This window comes from Schistocerca serialis, chromosome 5, assembly GCF_023864345.2.
Source record: "Schistocerca serialis cubense isolate TAMUIC-IGC-003099 chromosome 5, iqSchSeri2.2, whole genome shotgun sequence".
NCBI lineage: Eukaryota > Metazoa > Arthropoda > Insecta > Orthoptera > Acrididae > Schistocerca > Schistocerca serialis.
The window spans coordinates 139,318,336-139,339,092 of record NC_064642.1 but is presented as its reverse complement, the minus strand read 5'-3'; the positions used below and the strand labels follow the sequence as shown (position 1 = coordinate 139,339,092).

The following is a 20,757-nucleotide window of genomic DNA, read 5'->3' as shown; positions in this document are numbered from 1 at the left end:
CAGAGCGCGTTGTGATGCAGCAGCCAGTTCCCTTGACGCCAAAGTTCGGGCTGTCGACATTGTCCTTTTTCATGGAACCATCGCAAAACATCACAGTAGTACGCGGAATTCACTGTTTGGTTGGGTGGGATGAATTTTTTGTGCACAATTACCTTGGTATAAAAAATCAATGATCATGTTCTTCACTTTGCTCTTCACCTATCTCGCTTTCTTTGGGTCTTGGAGAGCCCGGGCTCTTCCACTGGGTCATAACCGTAAATCCAGCTCTCAACGTCGGTGATAACCCGAGACAAGAAAGTTGGATCATCAGATGCGGTCTGATGAAGGTGTGTGCACATTTAAAACACGCTGTGCCTTCTGATCGGCAGTCAAGATCCCTGGCACAAATTTTGTGGTGACATGAAGCATGCCCAATTCATCAGTCAACATTCATTGACATGTCCCATAACCAATACCCAATTCATCTCAAGGTCTTTAATGGTTCAAAATCAATCAACACAAACCAATTATTGTTTGGCAACAATGTCTGGTGTAGTGCGGCTAACGAGCCTTCCAGTGTGAGCATCATCACTGATGTTTGTATGGCTGGCCCTGAACTGAGCATGCCACTCAAACACATGTGTATGGCTCATGCTCTGTCCCCCAAACACTTGTTGAATCATTGCAAGGGTCTCCGTAGCACTTTTCCTGAGATTCGCACAGAATTTGGTGTACACGCGCTGTTCTGTTCGCGGATCCATCGTAAAATCGCCACACCAAACACAGAGTAATACGGAACTCACTGTGAACATGCAACACGTCCTCCCAGCTGAATGCCACTCCTGTTCTTTATTTACATAAATGATATGCCCTCTAGTCTATCTATATATCCCAATCCTGCTCAAGCTACTGCCGGGTCTGGGTGCTGACGAGTCCTCTCCATTTGGCTTGTTCCTCCCACCATTTTTCTTCCTCAACTTGCCTACCAGGTCACACCTCTCCTTTCCACAGATATTCTCACTCCTGTTTTCCACCATGTTTTTGGACACCCTCTAGGTCTTTTTCCATCCATCTTTAGTTCTTCAATAATTTTGGGGAGTCTTTGTCCACACATACTCTTAACATGCCTGTATCATCTTAATCTGTTTTTCTTTTTATTATTATTTTTCCCCCTCTCATACTTTCTTGTTTAAGGTCCTTTCTAATACCTACACTCCTTACTCTGTCCATTCTTGTTTTTCCCTTAACTGCTCTGAGAAATTTCACTTCCCCTGCTTACAGTCTGCTCTATTCTCTTTCTGTCATTGTCCATGTTTGTCTTCCATAGGTGACAATGCCCCCTAGTATTACAGGTAATTCTAAAATACTTCTGTTTGCTCATGACACTAGCTTGGTAGCAAAGGATGTTGTGTGCAAGACTGACTCAGTTTCAAAAAGTGATAGTGCAGTTCATATCTCAAGTTCATGGCTTGTAGAAAATAAACCCACGCTAAATCACAGTAAGACTCGGTTTTTAATTTCTAACGCACAGTTCAACAAAACCGGACATCTTAATTTTACAGAATGGGCATATGATTAGTGAAACTGAACAGTTCAAATTTCTAGGTATTCAGATAGTAAACTGTTGTGAAAAGCCCACATTCAGGATCTCATTCAAAGACTTAATGCCATTTTTACTATTTGAATACTATCCGAGGTAAGTGATTGTTCATCACAAAAATTAGTCACTTTGCCTATTTTCATTCGCTTATGTCATATGATATTATACTTTGGAGTAACTCTTCCAATTCTCAAAGGATATTTTTGGTTCAGAAACAGGCAGTTCGGGCAATAAGTGGCATAAGTTCACGAACCACTTGTCAACCACTGTTCACTAGTCTCAGTATTCCGACATTGGCCTCTCAATATATACTTTCTTCACTATCGTTTCTTGTTAACAATATCAGCTTATTCCCAAGAATTAGCAGCTTTCACTCAGTTAATACTAGACAGAAGTCCAATCCGCATTTCAATCACAGTTCCTTAACTCTTAAGCAGAAAGGTGTGTAATGTATAGCTGCATCCATTTTCAATATGCTACCACAAGAATTCAAAAATCTTAGCAGCAACCCACACATTTTCAAATCAAAACTTAAGAGCTTCCTCATTAGTCACTCATATTCTGTCGAGGAGTTCCTTGAAAAATTAAGCTGATTCATGTGTTATATTGCTGATTGTGTTTACTTAAACTTATGGCTTGACTTTTTTTTGTGTTCATAAACATTTCATTTTATCTGTTATTACTTTTATGTTGTAATTTCATGTACTGACACGTTCAGTGACCTTTGAGATTTGCTCCTCAATTTGGTCCTACAGAACTAGAAGTGTAAACAAAATAAATAAATAAAATACAAAATTTCTCTGTGTCCGTCTCTTTCCTCCCTTTGTCATCCCTTCATTCCCCAAGTCCTACACTGCCTCGTTACTAGACCATCAGTGCAAAAACAATTAGCACCAGCAGTCCCAGAATAGGATTGTACATTGGTCTGGGCACAGGACAGCTAGGAGACAAAGAAAAGTTGTCTTCTGGAGCACTTATATTGGAAACTGTATGGAACCCAATGGCGCCAGCTGGAATAATAACAACTTTATGAAAAGGATAGTTGCTACTCACCACATAATGGAGATGCTAAGTCACAGATTGGTGCAACAAAAGACTGTCAAACAAAGCTTTTGGCCAAAATTGACAAAACACACACACACACACACACACACACAAAAGCAGCTTTGTTTGAAAGTCTTTTTGTTGTGCCTATCTGTGACTCAGCATCTCCGCTATATAGTGCGTAGCAACTATCCTTTTAATAGTACTTACTGGAAATATATCTCAAGTGGTTGTCTGAGTCTAATGTTCAGCAAGAATGACTTTTTCCATCAATTATTTCTAGTTTTACTTTCAGCATTAACTAAACAAATGCAATCTCATAAGTTGTCCCTTTTTCCATGAGTTTTTCTTTAAATAATTGTTGTTACAACCTTCCCCCACTCTTGTTTATTACCACTTTCTTCCAGTTTGTATTAGCTAAAGCATAATAAATGATAACAGAAATAGTTAAGAAGATTACCTTGATAGTATGACTGAAAACAACAAGATTATCACGCTGGCTGTATTGGCTGCGTAGGTATCCGAGAAAATTGCAAGGGTACATCCCATATAATCGGTGGAAGAGGAAATACAGGCTAATTTGTAGGTGCAACAAATGTTCTGCAGGAAGTTTGTTGGGATTATTTGTGTTCCAAGCTGCCAATCGGCTGAAATATACAAACATAATTCTCTCTTACAAAATACAAAAACTCAAAATTCCATATGATTAACTAAAGTCTCAACCAAGACTAATCTATCTGTAAACAAAGTATTTTTATGGTAAACTATTCTTACTTCCAAAGATCAGTGCAATCAAAGGAGTAAAGGCAAGCACTCACCATAAAATTCAGTATAAAACCAACACTAAAAAATCTTTGCTAAGCTTTTTGGCAATACTTGTGCACACACCTCTATATTATTGCAATGCTGCACCCTGACTTTGGTGAAGTGTGGGTGAGAGGAACGAGGGGAGCGAAGGGGTGAAGAAGGAAAAGTGATTGTTAGGGAGGGATATATAGAAAGGGAAAAGGATAGGAATATGGCACTAGTGAGCTCACTCTAGTGCAGGCTGGGGACATTGCATTTGACACAATGACATGGGGCAGTGGTTTAGGGAAGATCTGGGTGTGTTGGACAAGTAAGATAGGACAGGAGAAGAGTAGAGGGAACAGTGTGGGTGCAGCTTAATGGATAGTTGCACTGATCTAAAGTGTAGCTGCGTGTGTGCGTGGGGGGAGGGGGTGGGGGTGGAGTAGACAAGTGAACAGAATTGAAGGCGGCTGTAGAACTGAGGTGTCAGGGCAATGGTGCCGGGTCAATGGAAGTGTTACTGAAACAATTCCCATCCATGCAACTCAGAGTAGCTAATATTGGGGACAGGTGGGTGGAAGAAGGATCCAGATAGCACAGATGTGAAGCAGTTGAAGTCACACTTAAATAAATACAGTTATGGCATGGAATACGAAAAAAAATGAGAATTAGCTGAACAAGTCCTAGAAGTTATTTACTGGTAAATCTGCCTGGCCAACACAAATAAGAACAATGGAGGAGCCATCCACAGCAGCAACTGAATGAGGGTTAATAGTCCTACATATGGATGTTAAAAATACTCAATTAAAAATCCAGAAATGGACACACAGTCAAAATTATACACTTATGATACAAGTAATTATGGTTAGCTTTAACACTGAGCTAAAAAAGAATGAACCAGCCATTCTACAATAAATTAAAATAACCTACCCAGCAACTTAAGCAGGAATCCTGACAACAAATGAATTTTCATAACCTTTCCTTCGATTGTCTCAAAGTTATTTAAAATAGTACATCAATTATGAACAAGAAAAACTGCTGCCTTCTCGTCAGAATATAAAATTCAATCATGTAAATGTCGTACACCAAAAGTGATAATCCGTAGGTGTCACATATTTGTGAGTTCTCCATATCAAAGGACATGCCTGTTTGCCAGATGACAGTGCCCAATTATCAGCAGTGTTAAAGACCCCTCTTTTCATCAGTGACAAATGATATCTGCCATGGCAAAACAGTGGGTCAGCAACCTTTTTTTGTTATTTTGTACCTTTAGTGACAGTCTCCTGCTGACTCATAACTCACCTCCTAAACAGCAATTTAAAAGTACTCAAAGGGGCAGTACATGGTAGTACCTCATTTTTATTGGACTCTTCTCTTAATAAAATTTTCTCGGGCTTCCAGCTGCATCAGGTGGTTACAATCACACGAGCTTTCGACCTAGCTCTCCTCAGTCATTGTCAAGCGGTAATACTGACTGCTGTGTTGCCATGGCTGCATCGTTATATAGCCGCACTCCTGGTTGTGACGTCACTAGTGCTCTCTTCCTCGCCATATATGTTTTCATCCTGCGTCCGTTGTGCCTATTTTAACCTCGCGATGGCCAGGTCCCAGGCTGTGCTGAGCTGCAAACCGCCGTCTTTGTTGATAGTGTTTCAGAGATTTTTATTTTAATAGCTTCTTTTATGACGCTATCCCAGAATCCCTTTGTCCTCCTAACGACAGATGTTTTGTCGAATAGAATTCGGTGTCCATTTTCTAAGGCGTGTTTTGCCATGGATGATTTTTCCGGATAGCGTAGGCGTAAGCACTTCTCGTGTTCTGTCTGATGCTCCACAATGTGTACTGTTTGGCCGACATAGTAACAGCCACACTGACATGGTATCTTGTACATTCCAGGCGTTCTACACCCAAGATTGTTCTTCACAGGTCTTATGTGCTGTCGAATTTTTGTTAGGGGCCTGAACACCAATAAAATGTTCTACCACTTCAGGAGCTGGCTAATCTTTCCCGACACTGTACCACAGAAAGGCGAAAACACAAGTTTCTTGCTTTCTTCTTCGGTGGTGTTCTCTTCTCTGTTGCTGTGTTTCTTGAGTGTCACACCAGATATAGCCTGTGACACCTGTCCGTGGCTGTACCTGTTTTCCTGGAGCTCTTTTCAGAGGTGGCTCAGTTCTAGTGGCAGACTTTCAGGGTCTGAGATGACTTTAGCACAATGGACGAGGGTATTCAGAACGTCACGTTTTTGTGCCGGATGGTGATGGCTGAGAGCGTGCAGATACCGATCTCTGTATGTCAGTTTCTGGGACTGTTTAAGCACACGTTGGCATCATCGTATTTCCTACATGGCAGTTAGTATTTCGAGCAGTTGGACGGCATGGCTATGGAAAACCCATTAGCTCCATCCATAGCCAACCTTTTCATGGAAAAATTTGAAGACATTGCCTTGGACACTGCTCCAGCTAAGCCAAGTTGCTTTTATTGTTATGTCAATGACACTTTTATCATCAGGCGCCATGGTCGTGAAAAACTGGGAGAACTCTTAGAACACCTGAACAGCATTCATGGCCACATCAAGTTTACGATGGAAGTCGAGACAGATGGCGCATTACCATTAATTCACATCCTCATTAGACAGAAAACCAATGGTCACCTAAGCCACAGTGTCTACAGGAAACCGACACACACAGATCCGTATCTGCATGCTCTCAGCCAACAACATCCGGCACAAAAACGTGGCGTTCTGAATACCCTCGTCCATCGGGGTAAAGTCGTCTCAGACGCTGAAAATCTGCCACTAGAACTGAGCCACCTCCGAAAAGTCTTCCGGGAAAACTGGTACAGCCACAGACAGGTGTCACAGGTTATATCTGGTGTGACACGCAAGAAACACACCAACAAAGAAGAGAACACCACCGAAGAAGGAAGCACGAAAACCTGTGTTTTTGCCTTTGTGTGGTACAGTGTCAGGAAATATTAGCTGGCTCCTGAAGAGATACAACATTTTATCGGTGTTCAGGCCCCCAGCAAAAATTCGACAGCTCATGAGGCCTGTGAAGGATGATCTAGGGCCTAGAACGCCTGGAGTGTACAAGATACCACATCAGTGTGGCTGTTACTACGTCGGCCAAACAGTACGCACTGTGGAGCAACACCGGACAGAGCACGAGATGTGCTTATGCCTATGCTATCCAGAAAAATCAGCCATGGTAGAACACGCCTTAGAAAATGGGCACCGAATTCTATTCGACAAAACATCTGTCATCATGAGGACGAAGGGATTCTTGGATAGCATCCTAAAAGAAGCTATTGTCGTAAAAACCTCTGAAAACACCATCAACAAGGATGGTGGTTTGCAGCTCAGCACAGCCTGGGACCTGGCCATTGCAGGGTTAAAATGGGCGCAACGGACGCGGGATGAAAACATCACCGTACATGGCAAAGAAGAGAGCACTAGTGACGTCACAACCAGTAGAGCGGCTATATAACAATGCGGCCACGGTGACACAGCAGTCAGTCTTACCACTTGACAATGACTGAGGAGAGCTCGGTTGAAAGCTCGTGGGATTGTAACCACCTGATGCGGCTGGAAGCCTGAGAAAATTTTATTAATTCATATTGCCACGAAACCATGCATTCATACATGACTCTTCTCTTGCTACTGTGTCAGCTTGCTCATTTCCCTGCATTCCCATGTGGACCAGTATTCACCATCTTAACAATACTTATTTCCTTTGACACTGTGGTAAGTGAAGTATCTCGCATATGTATTATCCTTGAAGAATCAAGTTTGCCATGATCACAAGTAATTCTTTTCATTACAATTACTGGTTTCCACAGATCTATGCTGTCATCATCAGATCTTTTAACATTGTTAGATGTATGTGCTTTTTACAACATTGAAAGTCACAAAGATGTTGCATCAAATTTCAATAAAAAGTGGCAGGGAACACCAGCATGCCACAAATGAAATACCATACAATTAAAATGTACAACATGTTGTGCTGATGCCCCAGCACACACTAATCTCTTTGACACAATGTCAAACACATCCCTCTTGTATGTTTTGCACCACTTTGTTTGCTGAGTACATTTTCTGGCTGATCTGCAAGGCAATCGGGGGAATCAGAGCAGACAAATAAGTTATTCCATCAATTACACTTAATATGCTCCTCTGCCTTTAGGACTGCATATAGCGTACTATAAATTCATCTGGAAGTCTAATCCAAAACAGACTGTTGAGGTAACTACTGAGCAGCTTACAGAATGACATCTCATAACCACTTATGTAAATAAATTTTTGTGCACATCTTAAAATTTGCAAAAGCATCAATTAAAAATAAAAGATTATGCTTGTACTCTGTCAAATTTAAAAAGTTTTAGTCTCACTGCTAACCAAGGAGTATACTTACTCCAACAATGTGTTAAGACAATCAGGTCCACCAATGAGTTCTGTAAGTTACTCCTTTGCATCAATGCCAAATAGTCATGTTGCTCTTCTTCAATTTACATTCATTTGTTTGGCTAATGATAGGAGGAATAAAAGTCCAGTAACTGGAGGACTGACCTGATCTTATATGCATGTCACAACACGAGGAACTAACTTTCTCATGGTTGTTAAGGGTCTTAGCACATAGACTTGGTATAGGGCTTGTTCTAAAGGCTCCTGCTACCAATTTCTCTGGCAACAACAAATTCTTCAGATCACTTGGTGCCTGGTTCTGTGTCGAGGGACTTCAGAGATTCTGTGACAAGCCAGGCTGTAACTTCCTAGACTTGCACCACATGGCTGAGAACTGTAAACCACCCCTAAATAAGTTAGGCGTGCACTACATATTAGTGTCTGCTACCAAGGTAGCTGAATGGGGAGCAGACAAGATGGTTAAAAAAAATAAAAAGAGAATATCAGTGTACGATCCACAGAAATACCCCCTATAAAATTCTAGTGATTAACTGGCGAAGCAGCCACACCAAAGTGCCACAGTTTGAAGCACTTATTTAGCAGTAGAGCTTATAAAATACTAGGTACTAAAAGCTGGTTGAAATCCAGAATTTATAGTAGGGAGAATTTTGGGGAAAATTATCTGTACATAAAAAGGATACGCTAATAGGAAATGGAGGTGGTTTAGTCATCCCAGCAGACAAATTCAAATCCACCAAGACAGAAATGAAATGTGAAACACTACTTAGGCAAGACTCAGTATCAATGGTGGACATAACTTGTAATTTGATCCTTCTAGGAACCACCAGACTCAACCTCAAACAGAACCAAAATTTTTAAGAGAAAACCTCAGTCTACAAGTGTGGAAACGTCCCCATCATACTATCATTTTTTTTATATATATATATATATATATATATATATATATATATATATATATATATATATATATATATATATATATATATATATATATTATTGGCTCTAATGGTGAGAAGTAGATTTGATCTCTGATGTCCATATTGAAACTGATATCAGGATTCATGAGGCAGTTGTAGCAACAATCATTACTGAAATATAAAGGGCAACTAAAACAGGTATAATGATTCACATATTCAGCCAACTAGAGAAAGAGGCAGTAGTGTGTCAAGTCTCAATGAGGAATTATGAACATTTAGCTATGAACACAAGCATGTTGAAGGACTGTGGCTTAAGTTTAAAAGAATACTGAAAATTCACTGGACAGATATGTACCAAATGGAACCGATAATGATGCATGTGGACTCTCCATGGTATACAATCAGTGGAAAGAAACTTCTAAAGAAACCACAACCGCTGCACAGGAGATGTGAAACCAAGCGTAGTGCTAATCTAGAGTGACACTGAATGAAACACATTAGGCTGTCAAGAGAGCCATTCAAGAAGCCTTCAATAACTACTGTAGCAGAATATTATCAAAGAAGCTATCACAAAACCCTAAGAACTTCTACTCCTTTGTAAAAGCCGTCAGTAGCACCAAAGTTAGTGTTTATACCAGGGCCGGGAAAACGTTGCACGCCGCTCGTGAGCGCACAGCGCTGCACGTGTGTTGCTCGCGTGCAATCGCCGAATGGGGCAGTGGCGACAGCCGGCAGGTTGCGGCAGTGTAGTACAAGGCTAAGCCGCGGACGTTGATGCGAAGCGACCACTACGTAGTGAACGTTGTATTTCAAGAACCGGAAAATGCAGAGTGAATCAAGGAAACGGAGACGTGGAGATTTGCTATCTTTTAAAAAGTAATGGGAGAATCATTTTTTCTTTGTGCAAAGACGTGAAAATTCGAAATGTTTTATATGTGGCAGTATTCTCGCTGGTCAGTGGAAGTTTAGTATTGAAGGCCATTATAATAAATTTCACAAGGACGAGTACAATTTATTGTCGGATTCTGAGCGGATGGTGAAATTGACTGAGCTTAAGAAGAGCGACCTGACGATATTAGATGCATCTGTCCTAGTTGCTGTTGTCACGAGAGATCTGCGACTTTCTCTCGTCATGTCTCTCATCTAACTGATTTAACATTTTATGGAGCACTGTTTTCAATTTTTCAGGACGACAACAATAATAGCCCAGCGGTACGTGCAAGCTATAATATTGCGCTTAATATAGTGAGAGCTGGAAAACCATTTGCTGAATTAATAAGCCTCGGTTAAGAGCAAACATAAGTGATGAAAATTTACGTAACTGTTTGCGTTTGTCTGTATGCAGAAATTTTGTTCCAGATATTAAACGTATTGTAAAGTCCACCTGTGATAATTAAATAAAATGTATCGTAGTTAATAGGTACTCTTTCAAACCATGATTTATTTCAAGCACTCCTGCTAACCTTATTCCATCATTCAATAAAGCAAGCTAGAAAAACAAAACGCATTACAGAGGAAGGAGTGGACAGAAGGTATGGTGGGGAGGGGAGGTAAGTGGGTGGCCAGCTCGCCCCTGTGTGCACGCAGAACACCTGTTAACTGCACGCGTGCAAGTGCACCACACACATGCAGGATTCCTGCCCGCCTCTGGTTTATACTGACAAGGATGACAGAGGAACTGAAATTTATGAAGCAAAGCAAACCCAGATATGTTTTACTTCAATTTTCAAATATTCCTTTACAAACTACAACCCACAAATACTACCTCAGTTTAACTCTCACACACTGCAAAGATGAGAAACAAAGTTATCACTTCTGGTTGTGTCGTGAAACAACCAAAATCGGTGAAACTGAACATAGTTCAAGGGCCCAGTGAAACCCTTATCAGTATGCATAATTTGTAGCTGACTTAGTCCCTCCTGTAAGCATAACATACCACAAATCACTGAACATGAACCAGTAGCTGCAAGCAAGCACTGATCGCAACTGTTACAAGAAAGGTAGCAGAAGTGATCCAAAAAATTACTATCTAGTATATTGACATCAATATGTTTTAGAATCTTCTAACATATTCTGAGCTCAAACATAATATCAAACAGAATGACCTTCTCTACACTGACTAACATGGATTTCAAAACGTCAGTCCTAGATAACCCAACACGTGAAAGCCACGGAGGAATAAAGTTCACTCCTTGTCACATATATGTACACTATCAAAAGTAACAATCGGGTGGGATATCAAGTAAAAATCTGCAACTGGACTGAGTATTTCTTGGCAGGGAGGACATGAATGTTGTTGCCCCATATAAGTATGTTGGTACCTTGCTGTGTGTGTTTCATCATACAAATATTGTATGATTTTGTGACTGGTTGCTGTATATTTGGTAATTTTATGGTTTACGGTTGCTGCACAACTTGGGAACCACATGGAGCCCACCACTCATAAGTTTCTGCCGAGCCAGGCATGTGCAATATTTCATGATTACAAGACACTGAAAATATAGCTACCTGCCAACACATCATATTTAATAAACGATGCATTAGTAACAAAGTTACTCCAAGATACGTTAAAACCGGTTTTAATAACAAGTGCACTAATGAAAATATGTTTCATTAAAAATGTAAGTGTGAAATGATTATTACATGAAGTGAAATTAGGAAGTTATTCATCAAGAAAGAAGTCATTTACAAGAATCTTTTTCGTCTGCATTTTGAACTTTCAAAGAGTTGTGTCTCCATTAATTTTTGATTATTTGTGTAGAAATATTAGGTTTGCTGTTGAAAAGATTGCAACTAAAACTCAAATTAGACACAATAACAAACTTCAGCACTTAATTGGGCAACCTAATACGACCAGCCCAGCAAGTAAATTGGACTGTAATTTTTATCCAAGAGTGGTAAACTTGACTGAAATAGATTTTATCACAGATGAACAACAGTTGCTTAACAAGGGTTTGAAAAATAATGTGCATAGCAGGTTCAATAAAGATACAGTAAAAGATACATTAGTCCATGCACAGTTTGCGTTAAATAGTTTAAAGGTTAATACAGTTGAAGTTTTAGCTGCTTTAGACTGCCTCACATGTAGTGGGACTTTTAATTTCTGTGCTGCGCCGCTGAGCGCCTATATATTTACTCAGACCCGCTGTGCGCTATAATTCACTTCCGGTGCTTCATCAAGGTCATCGATAAGGCTCGGCGACTGGATTTTGCGGTTAAGATAGCTGGACTTGGAGCTGTCACATGGCAGCAGTGTGTCACTTTACAGGCAGTCAATATTACTTACCTTAATAAAATGTGTTATTAATGATATTATCTTTGTTTAAAGACAAAGAGCTACACATTGATCTTGCCAAAAGCCAAGAAGCGATTCTTTTTGGAGTTGTAGCTCTCTGGGGCACTCTGGGATGCTCTCTGTGAGAGGCACCACTGTGATCACTTCACAGTTAGTAAATACATTATTAAAATATTTTTTACTTAAAGAAGTCGTGACCTCAACGCTGATCAGTTAGGTACACTGATCGACGCACGCGCAGGTCTCTAGTTTTACAGAGACCCGCATGCGCTATAATAGGTAATGTTTGTGCTACAGCATTAGGGTGGTTACTTGTTGTAGGTGTGGGGATGGTGGGTGGGTTTCACGTTCAAGTACGTTTTAGATGCTTTAGGTTGAATTTTGCAGCCCACATTATAAATAGTGGACATGAACTTTCTCAAATTGAGACGCATGTGAGGTTATTACATAGAGCGGAAAAGGGAAATTATCTCGATTTGCTAGAGGATACGGAGATCTTTTGTCATCATAGATCAGCTAGCGTGTGCCTTCTCGATGAGCAGGTGATGGTGAGGGGAGTTCATTTTTGGGAGCTCTTCGCCGAGCATTTGCTTGATGGGAATGAAAATGATAGGACAAGGAAAGACGAAAAGGGGGTGGAGGAGGGAAGAGTGAAAAAGGGGGGGGGGGGGGGGGATAAACAGATTGGTGATATGAATGTTATCGTGACTTAGTTTGCGTTAATGCCCTTTAATTGGGCTTTTGCTATCTTGTTGGCTGCACCAACAGACATATGGCGTAGATTTAGGTCTCATGATATACAGGCACACCGTAAGAGCCCCTACGAGTTCTCAATTCATCCTATCAAGCCAGTGTTAGTTTTTCCATGTATGAAGTGTGCTAGCAGTTTATTTTTGCATTTGGCCTTGTTTAGTTAATACGTTTGTTTCGTTCATGTCTGTAATTTTCTTATCTCAACTTAGTTTACATTACATGTGCATTCAGCAATCTTCCTGAATGTCATTAACTGTAAGCTAGATGGATGCCAACACCGTTTTACGTTTTGGCATTATGATTAACTTTTGCTCTTGGCTAAAAATATGATAAAAAATTTAAAAAATTTTTAATTATTTAAAAAAATTTTCTGCAATGTGCTTCTCATCTATGTTTGTTCCTTTTTAATAATTTGTATAATCGCTTTTTGGCGTAAATAACTGTACTATGTGGTTGACAAAATCCTTGTCAATATATCCATTTCATGTAAATATTTTATTATTATATCATTATATTTTACCTCACTTTGTATGTCACACCTCTTTCTTCTTCTTCTTCTCATTTTTATTTTAGCTGTATCTTTTCGCATAGAGGGCGGGTTTGCTTTGCAGCATCCCCTTATGGTTTCTCGTTGTCATAGTCAATTCTCAATGTATCATTTTATGTTTGACCTCTACTTAAGACAGTATTACTACTCAGGGCACATATTGGTTGAAAGCACCGATGATGGCTGTTAATCAGTTGAATTCAATTTGCAAAAGTGAATAAATAAAACATGATTTTGCAACTGATTGCTGCATATTTGGTAATTTTAAATATTTAAAACACAAATTCTACTCATATCGTGGAGAAAATAATGTAGATGAAGATTTAAACAAAAGAAAGTTTAATAAATAAAATAAAATAAAATTCAAGCAAAATGTGTAAGAATTGCAATAAGAAAAAATATAATATGATGTAGAGCAAGAAATTAAATGAAAGTACATACATAAAATCACATGTGCACAGATTCCAAATGAAAACAGAATAAAAGGAAGAATACATGTGAGCTAATAAAAAAGTTACTTATGATGATTAAAGTGACATCAAAAAGGATTAGAAATGAAAAACTTATATTTAAGTCAACTATTTATACAGTCATTTTGGTACATACGAGGGTTGGAACTTTAATAGTGTTTCAAAGGCTTACTGACCTTCAAAGTAGTCACCAGCATTGTGAATAACCCGCAGCCAGTGATGTGGAGGTCGTAGGATATTCTTAGCAATGCCAGATGTGTTGACAGTTCGAGCAGCGCGGTCTATTGCTCGGTGAATTTGTAGTAGTTCTGAAGCGAATGCTGTGAGTTGAAATCACGAGGACTTAAGTCAGGGGAGTGCAGTATGTGGTATAGCACGTAGCAGTCCCATCAGTCAAACAAATCAGTAACAGCTTGCACTGTACATGCTTGAGCGTTGTCCTGCAAAATTATGGTCAGGTCCTGCAGAAAGTGTCATCACTTCGGTCTCTATGCTGTTCATGTTTGGAACACAACCTACGACCAGCTTAGAGACAGAAGTGATGACACTTTCTGCAGGACCTGACCATCATTTTGCAGGACAGTGCTCAAGCACGTACGGTGCAAGCTGTTACCGATTTGTCTGACTGATGGGGCTGCTACGTGCTATACCACCTACTGCACTCCACTGACTTAAGCCCTCGTGAGTTCAACACCATTTCTAAACTGAAGGAAACACTTCACAGAATTTACTTCAGTACTGCTACAAATTCGTCTGGCAATAGACCGCGCCGCTCGAACTGTCTACACAACTGGCACTGCTAAGAGTATCCTACGACCTCCACATCGCTGGCTGCAGGTTATACACAATACGGGTGACTACTTTGAAGGTCAGTAAAACTTTGAAACACGTATCTATTTTGTATGAGCTGTAAATAAATAGTTGCCACTATTAAAGTTCCAACCCTCGTACATAAAACAAAAGTAGTTCAAATCCACAGAACTCAAACCCTCAGCGCACTGGTGTCATTTTCAAGCCTCTTGTAGATCACAATAAATATTTTTATGAATATGAGGTTGGTATCTGTTCTTTTGGCATTTCCAAAAGAACAGATAACATCTTCATACAAATCTTCATACAGATAAGGCTTACCAGCCAATGATCTTCTTCAGTGTGGATGCACTCACATTGCCCGAACTATTACAGGAATCGGTAGATTGACTGCTGCGAGTAATGAGTTTAGTGGGCAGGGGCACTACAAATGTAATGTGTGGACAGTAGTTGGAAGTGTGGGTCTCACGGGGAGCGTGCCAGAGGTAAGTCCCTGCAGCCGCACTATCCTCTGTGTCCTTGGTGGCTCAGTCGCATCGAGCAACTGCCATGTAAGCTGGAGATCCCGGGCTCGAATCCCGGTCGGGGCAAACATTTTCAACTGTCCTCATTGATATTTATCAACACCTGTATGCAGTTGAAGGTCTGGATTTCATTATAATTTCATAAATATTTTTTGTTGATTACTCACAAATGAGGGCTCACCAGGGCGAATGGCTGCAGGGTGTGATACCTGGGACCCTGACCTACACTAATGTATAGGTAGTTTCAAAAAGTCAGTCCCACCCACAGGGACCTCAACTTGTCAGTCATAGGTAAAGCACAGACTGGTTCATAGGTATAGTACTAGGAAAATGCAATCAATTCCCAAAGGAAGCTGCTGACAAAATAATCATGCAATCTATTCTAGAACACACTCAAGTGTGTGTGACCTGTACCATACCAAATAGGACTAACAGAGATATTGAATGTATACCAAAGTTAGCATGAACAGTTACAGGTTTGTTTTACCCATGGAAGTGTGTCATGGAGATGCTGAAGAAAGACAGTTTGAAAGCACATGCCACTGAAGCCAAAATCTACAGCCGGAACACTCCAGCCTGTGCTGCCTGCACAATGAAACATGCTTGCACTTCCTTGGCATGCCATCCATAAGCCAATTGAGATTTTGCTGCTCAAGCTTGTTCTCCTTACAGAAGAGTTCCTGCAACAACACACTGTAAGTTCCAACTAGTTATTTACGTGCCTGATCAGGTTCACGTCAGCAGACACTGCAGGATCCATGAATGAAAGGCAAACGGCAAATTTAACCTTCCACAGTCCTACACTTCCAGAAAGCGTCTGACACAGTGCCCCACTGCAGACTTAACAAATGTACAGTCATTGGAATAGGTACCCAGATATGCGTGGGGCTCGAAAAATACTTAAGTAATAGAACCCAATATGTTGTCCTTTGTGGAGAGTGTTCATTAGAGGCAATGGGTATTGTGAAGAGGAGTATCCCAGGGAAATGTGATAGGAAAGCTATTAATATCCACATACATAAATGACCTGACAGACAGTATGAGCAACAATCTGTGACTATTCGCTGAAGATGCTGTGGTGTACAGAAGATGTCATTGTTGAATGCCTGTAGGAGGATACTAGATGACAAAGTCTCTGGTTGGTGTGATGAATAACAGCTTTCTCTGAATGTAGAAAACTAGATAATTAGTAGTGTACTGCTTGACAGTCATGTCAAATATCTAGGCATAACATTGCAAAGCATTATGACATGGTTTGAGCATGTAAGGACAGTAGTAGGGAAAGTGAATGGTCAACTTCGGTTTATTTAGAGAACTTTAGTCAAGTGTGGATCATCTGTAAATGTGGCCATGTTTGAAACACTAGCGCAACCCATTCTTGAGTACTGCTCAAGTGTTTGCAATCACTGCCAGCTTGGATTAAAGGAAGACACCAAAGCAAGTTGGATGGGGGCTGGTAGATTTGTTACTAGTAGGTTCGATGAACATGAAAATATTATGGAGATGCTTCGAGAACTCAAATGGGAGTCCCTGGAGGGAAGGTGATTTACATTTCACGGAACACTAGCGAGAGTAGTTTGAGAAATGAGCATTTGATGCCAATTGCAGAACGATTCTATTGCCATCAATGTACATTTCACCTAACAACCAGGAAGATAAAAGAGAAATTAGGGTACAGACAAATGCATATAGACTCATTTTTCCCTCGCTCTATTAGTGAATGATAGACGAGAGGAAATGACCAGTAGTGGTAAGATGTACCCTATGCAATGCACCATATGGTGGCTTGTGGGGTATGTATGCAGATGTGATATTTCATTTGTTTGACTCTTGCTTTTCTTGGTTCGTGTTAAAAAAATGCATGCCGAGTACTCATGCATCATCTTGAAAGACTAACCATCTTCATCTTCAAGAATGTTCACTCTAGGACTGGCCAAGTGGTTGAAGGATCCAATCTCAATATTGCACAGCAATCAAATTATGGCAGTTAGTGATAAAAGGTATCTATCAGCAATGATTAAGGTTCCACTCTGTTGTTACCTTGCCCTCTGCTTTCATATGCCACGAGGATATGATGACCAGGGCGATGAGGTGGGGGACGGGGGGGGGGGGGTGTTTGCACTGCCACAAGTGACCACTCTACAACTATGAGGCATACCAATGTTGTGTGTGTTGTTGTAATGGTTAAACTAGGTTACTGTGGTGAGATTCATTTCTGTCAAAAAATGACAATGTGCTCACAGCCTAGGCTTCTTGATAACAGGTGGCTGCAGTGGCTATACCGTCGCAGGTTGAGGTTGTCAAGAGACTGATGATCTTGGTTGTTAGATCATTTACTCTCTCTCATTATCAATGGGTCAGTAGAAGAGTTTTGGAAGTTATAAAGAACAGGGTCAAGTAAAAAGCTGTTATAGTGTCACAAGAAATGATTTATGGAGGACAGTGCACAACTATATAAATAAATATTAAATGCCATGTTCAAAAGATCATCACCTGAGAATGACACAACCGATTTGGTTGATTGTCATGTCTGTGTTTGTCAGGACGAGATTTGTACGAAAGAAAATCTCTGGAAATTCCATCAGGAAAAAAAATTATTTTATTTTTGTATGAAAATCTCAATGAAAGAAATGTAAAGGTCATTTTGACAGTTCTGTAGTCATATGTTAAAGAATAAAAATTATTTTCAATGTTGTTCTGTTCAGCAGGTCTGCTGTCACATGTTTTCATGATAACAACAAATTCCGCACTGAATACTGATATATGAAAAACAATACAACTGAAGGTGATATTTCAATGTGTTATCAGTGTTGCTGATACCTTTGATGTGTTGTAAAGATTTAATTGATGTCAGTTCATCGTAATTTGGTTTGGTGGAAACATTGAATTGATTTCAGTTCATGGTTTACTTCTTTGGAAAAAATGCCACCAGTGAGGTGCTGAAATATCAGTCAGTGCATGCCCGCTACATGATCATCGAATTGATGCAACTGACGGAGAGCATAGACAGCATTTGGAGCCAAACTGAATAATATATTCTTAAGCATGATCCATTACAGATGGAGCTTACACACAAAATAATTTGGAATGTCAACAAAACAGACAGCCAAACGTGACAATTCAAACTGAACATTTGGCATTCACGTACGATCCAACAGTCAATTATGTCACAGCTGTATTGGTCAACTTTGGAAAAATTAATAATGTTTGTCAACACTGCGAGGCTTAGAGGTTTCGACACAAACCACCAGGATTATTTTGTGCAACCAGAAAGGTCAAATTACCACAAGAACCTCGACTGAAGAATTTCCCGAAGAATATACAAAAGTACAGCAGTTTCTTCCAAATGACATCATTTGAGGCGAATATTACCAAAGAACAAGGCTGTACCCTGGATTTTCCAGTGTTTAATTTTTAAGATCAATTATTTTTTTACTGCATCACACACACAAACACATCGCACAAACAAACATCAACGATTTAAAAAGTCACCGGGAGGAGAGGAGAAAGATGTGCAAACCGGGAGGGTAGGTGGGGGGGGGGGGTTCCCATGCATATTTAACTATTGCAAAGCATTGTCAGATTCACTAGTAGTGTTGTTAAAAGAAGATAGATGTACTACAAAAGCACAGGTGGAGGGTAGAGCAATGGGAGAGAGTATGTGGGCATAGTTTCCCCCGGGAACAAGAACTGTGGGTAAGACTTGTCATCCCCCACCTCCCCCAACTGCAGACACACCATGAGAAGATACCATGAAAAAGAAGTCATTCAATGTATTATGCATGATAAGGGCAAAGAGCACTTAGATTTCAAATACAGGGATTGGAATTTATGTATAAGCAAGGGTGGGACTGTGTGAGGCATCCCCTAGTACAAAACTAGTGGCACAAGGCAGCCCCTCCCCAACTCCACCTTACAAGTTGAATACAAGTGTCCTAATATCCATTGTCCTGTAGGAAAGTTAGAACATGGGGCAGTTTTCACTTTATCTTCTGCTAGGATTTGTGGCAATGACAGATCATGATTTAACCTACAATATAAGTGAGTTCTGAGGGTGTGATAGACTGTCATGTGTTTTATTGTCATCCTTGGGGTGCTATAAGGCAATCAGCATTTCATGCCATTAATGTCTTTGCACTTTTACCTGCTGTCAATTGATTAGGTAACTACTGAGTTTTCCCTGTTTTACTGTCATAAAATAATAATAATGATAATAATCTTGAAAATTACAGAAAAAAGAAAAGGCTTCACTTCTGCTCTGACTCTTACTTCATGAGAGGAGAAATGATGGATAATTTATCATTGCTGTATTTGGAGGAATAAAATATATTTGGTGAGTTAAATAGCTGATGTGGCTTTTTTATTGAGAAATCATTATATTACTATCAGAATATGAAGCAAATTTCAGTGGACATGTCTTCCTGGAGGCTTTGCTGATGGCAGGAACAGTTGCTTGAAAATAGGGCTATGACGCTAAAACTAGTAGCAAAGAATGAAAGGTAGGTGAACGGAAAACAGCACAGCTATGGAATGCCTAATAAATACAGGACGTTTCACAAAAGAGGCCTGGGAGGGGTCCACGGGTCGCACAGCATGGCCATCGGCCACTGCCACTGCATCCACCAGCCACCGCCACGCCCGACTCTTGGGCACTGATCTGCTGGTAGTTGGCTGTTGGCGTGCTTCCCCCAAGTAAAGCATAAACAAAATTACCCTCTGATTTATGTAAGCTTACCTTTATTAGAGCAGGTGCTCAAAAATGATGTCCCTCCGTGCTAAGAGCAGCCTGACATCTCCTTAACACATTAGCCAATGTTCGATGATTTTTCGCTGGCGAAATCTGGGAAATGACTAGTCGAACCCTGTCTTCCAACTATTCGAGCATTAGGGGATTGGTCGCATGCATGTTGTCTTAACATTCCCCAAAGACAAAAATCACTTGCATCTGGAGAACGGGAAGGCCAGTCAACTACTATCCTATCATCAAGAACACTTCGTACTGCTGTCATAGAAGCATTGGCGATGTGTGGTCTTGGATGAAATAACCGTACGTCTTTTCATTAGGTGTTAGTTCTCGAAGGGGGAAAAAAAAAGATGCAATATTATGTTCACATACCTGTCACAGAACGCATTGTTTTATGGAAAAAAGATTGGTCCAGTAATTTATCTTGCACTAATTGCACACCACATTCCTGTTTTCACATCATGCAGAGGTTGTTGATTTAATTCAAGAGGATTTCTGGAGCTCTGAGGTCGAGTTCTAAGAACTTATGTGCCCTGACAAATGCAGCCATACTCCATATTTCACCGGCGGGGGCGGGAGGGGGGGGGGGGGGTGTAATGCATCTCAGGGTCAACTTCCCCATCGTGCATAGACTGTAACAGCCAGTTGCAATATGACGTCAACCAAAAATATCCAAGTTCCTCAGCTGATGCACTACCATTATTTTGTATGGTTTTAATTTTAGTTAGTGTAACAGCTCTGTGAGTAGATGCTCTTAATACATCAGCCGTAAGTGCCAAACAGCACAAAGATTTTCTGACTTCTTTCCAAGGCCTCCCCTATCTCGTCTAATTTACTTTTGGTTATAGGCCTTCGCTTGTGT

At 40.3% G+C, this 20,757-nt stretch overlaps 1 protein-coding gene across 2 annotated transcripts in view; it reads right to left on the bottom strand.

The window, feature by feature from the left end:
* LOC126480669 (hamartin) overlaps positions 1-20,757 on the bottom strand; it is a 234,346-nt gene that overhangs the window by 152,017 nt on the left and 61,572 nt on the right. For both annotated transcript variants that reach the window (XM_050103892.1, XM_050103893.1), the window contains exon 6: positions 3,084-3,270. In XM_050103892.1, the coding sequence (XP_049959849.1) occupies positions 3,084-3,270 (187 nt within the window). The remainder of the gene's footprint in view (positions 1-3,083; positions 3,271-20,757) is intronic.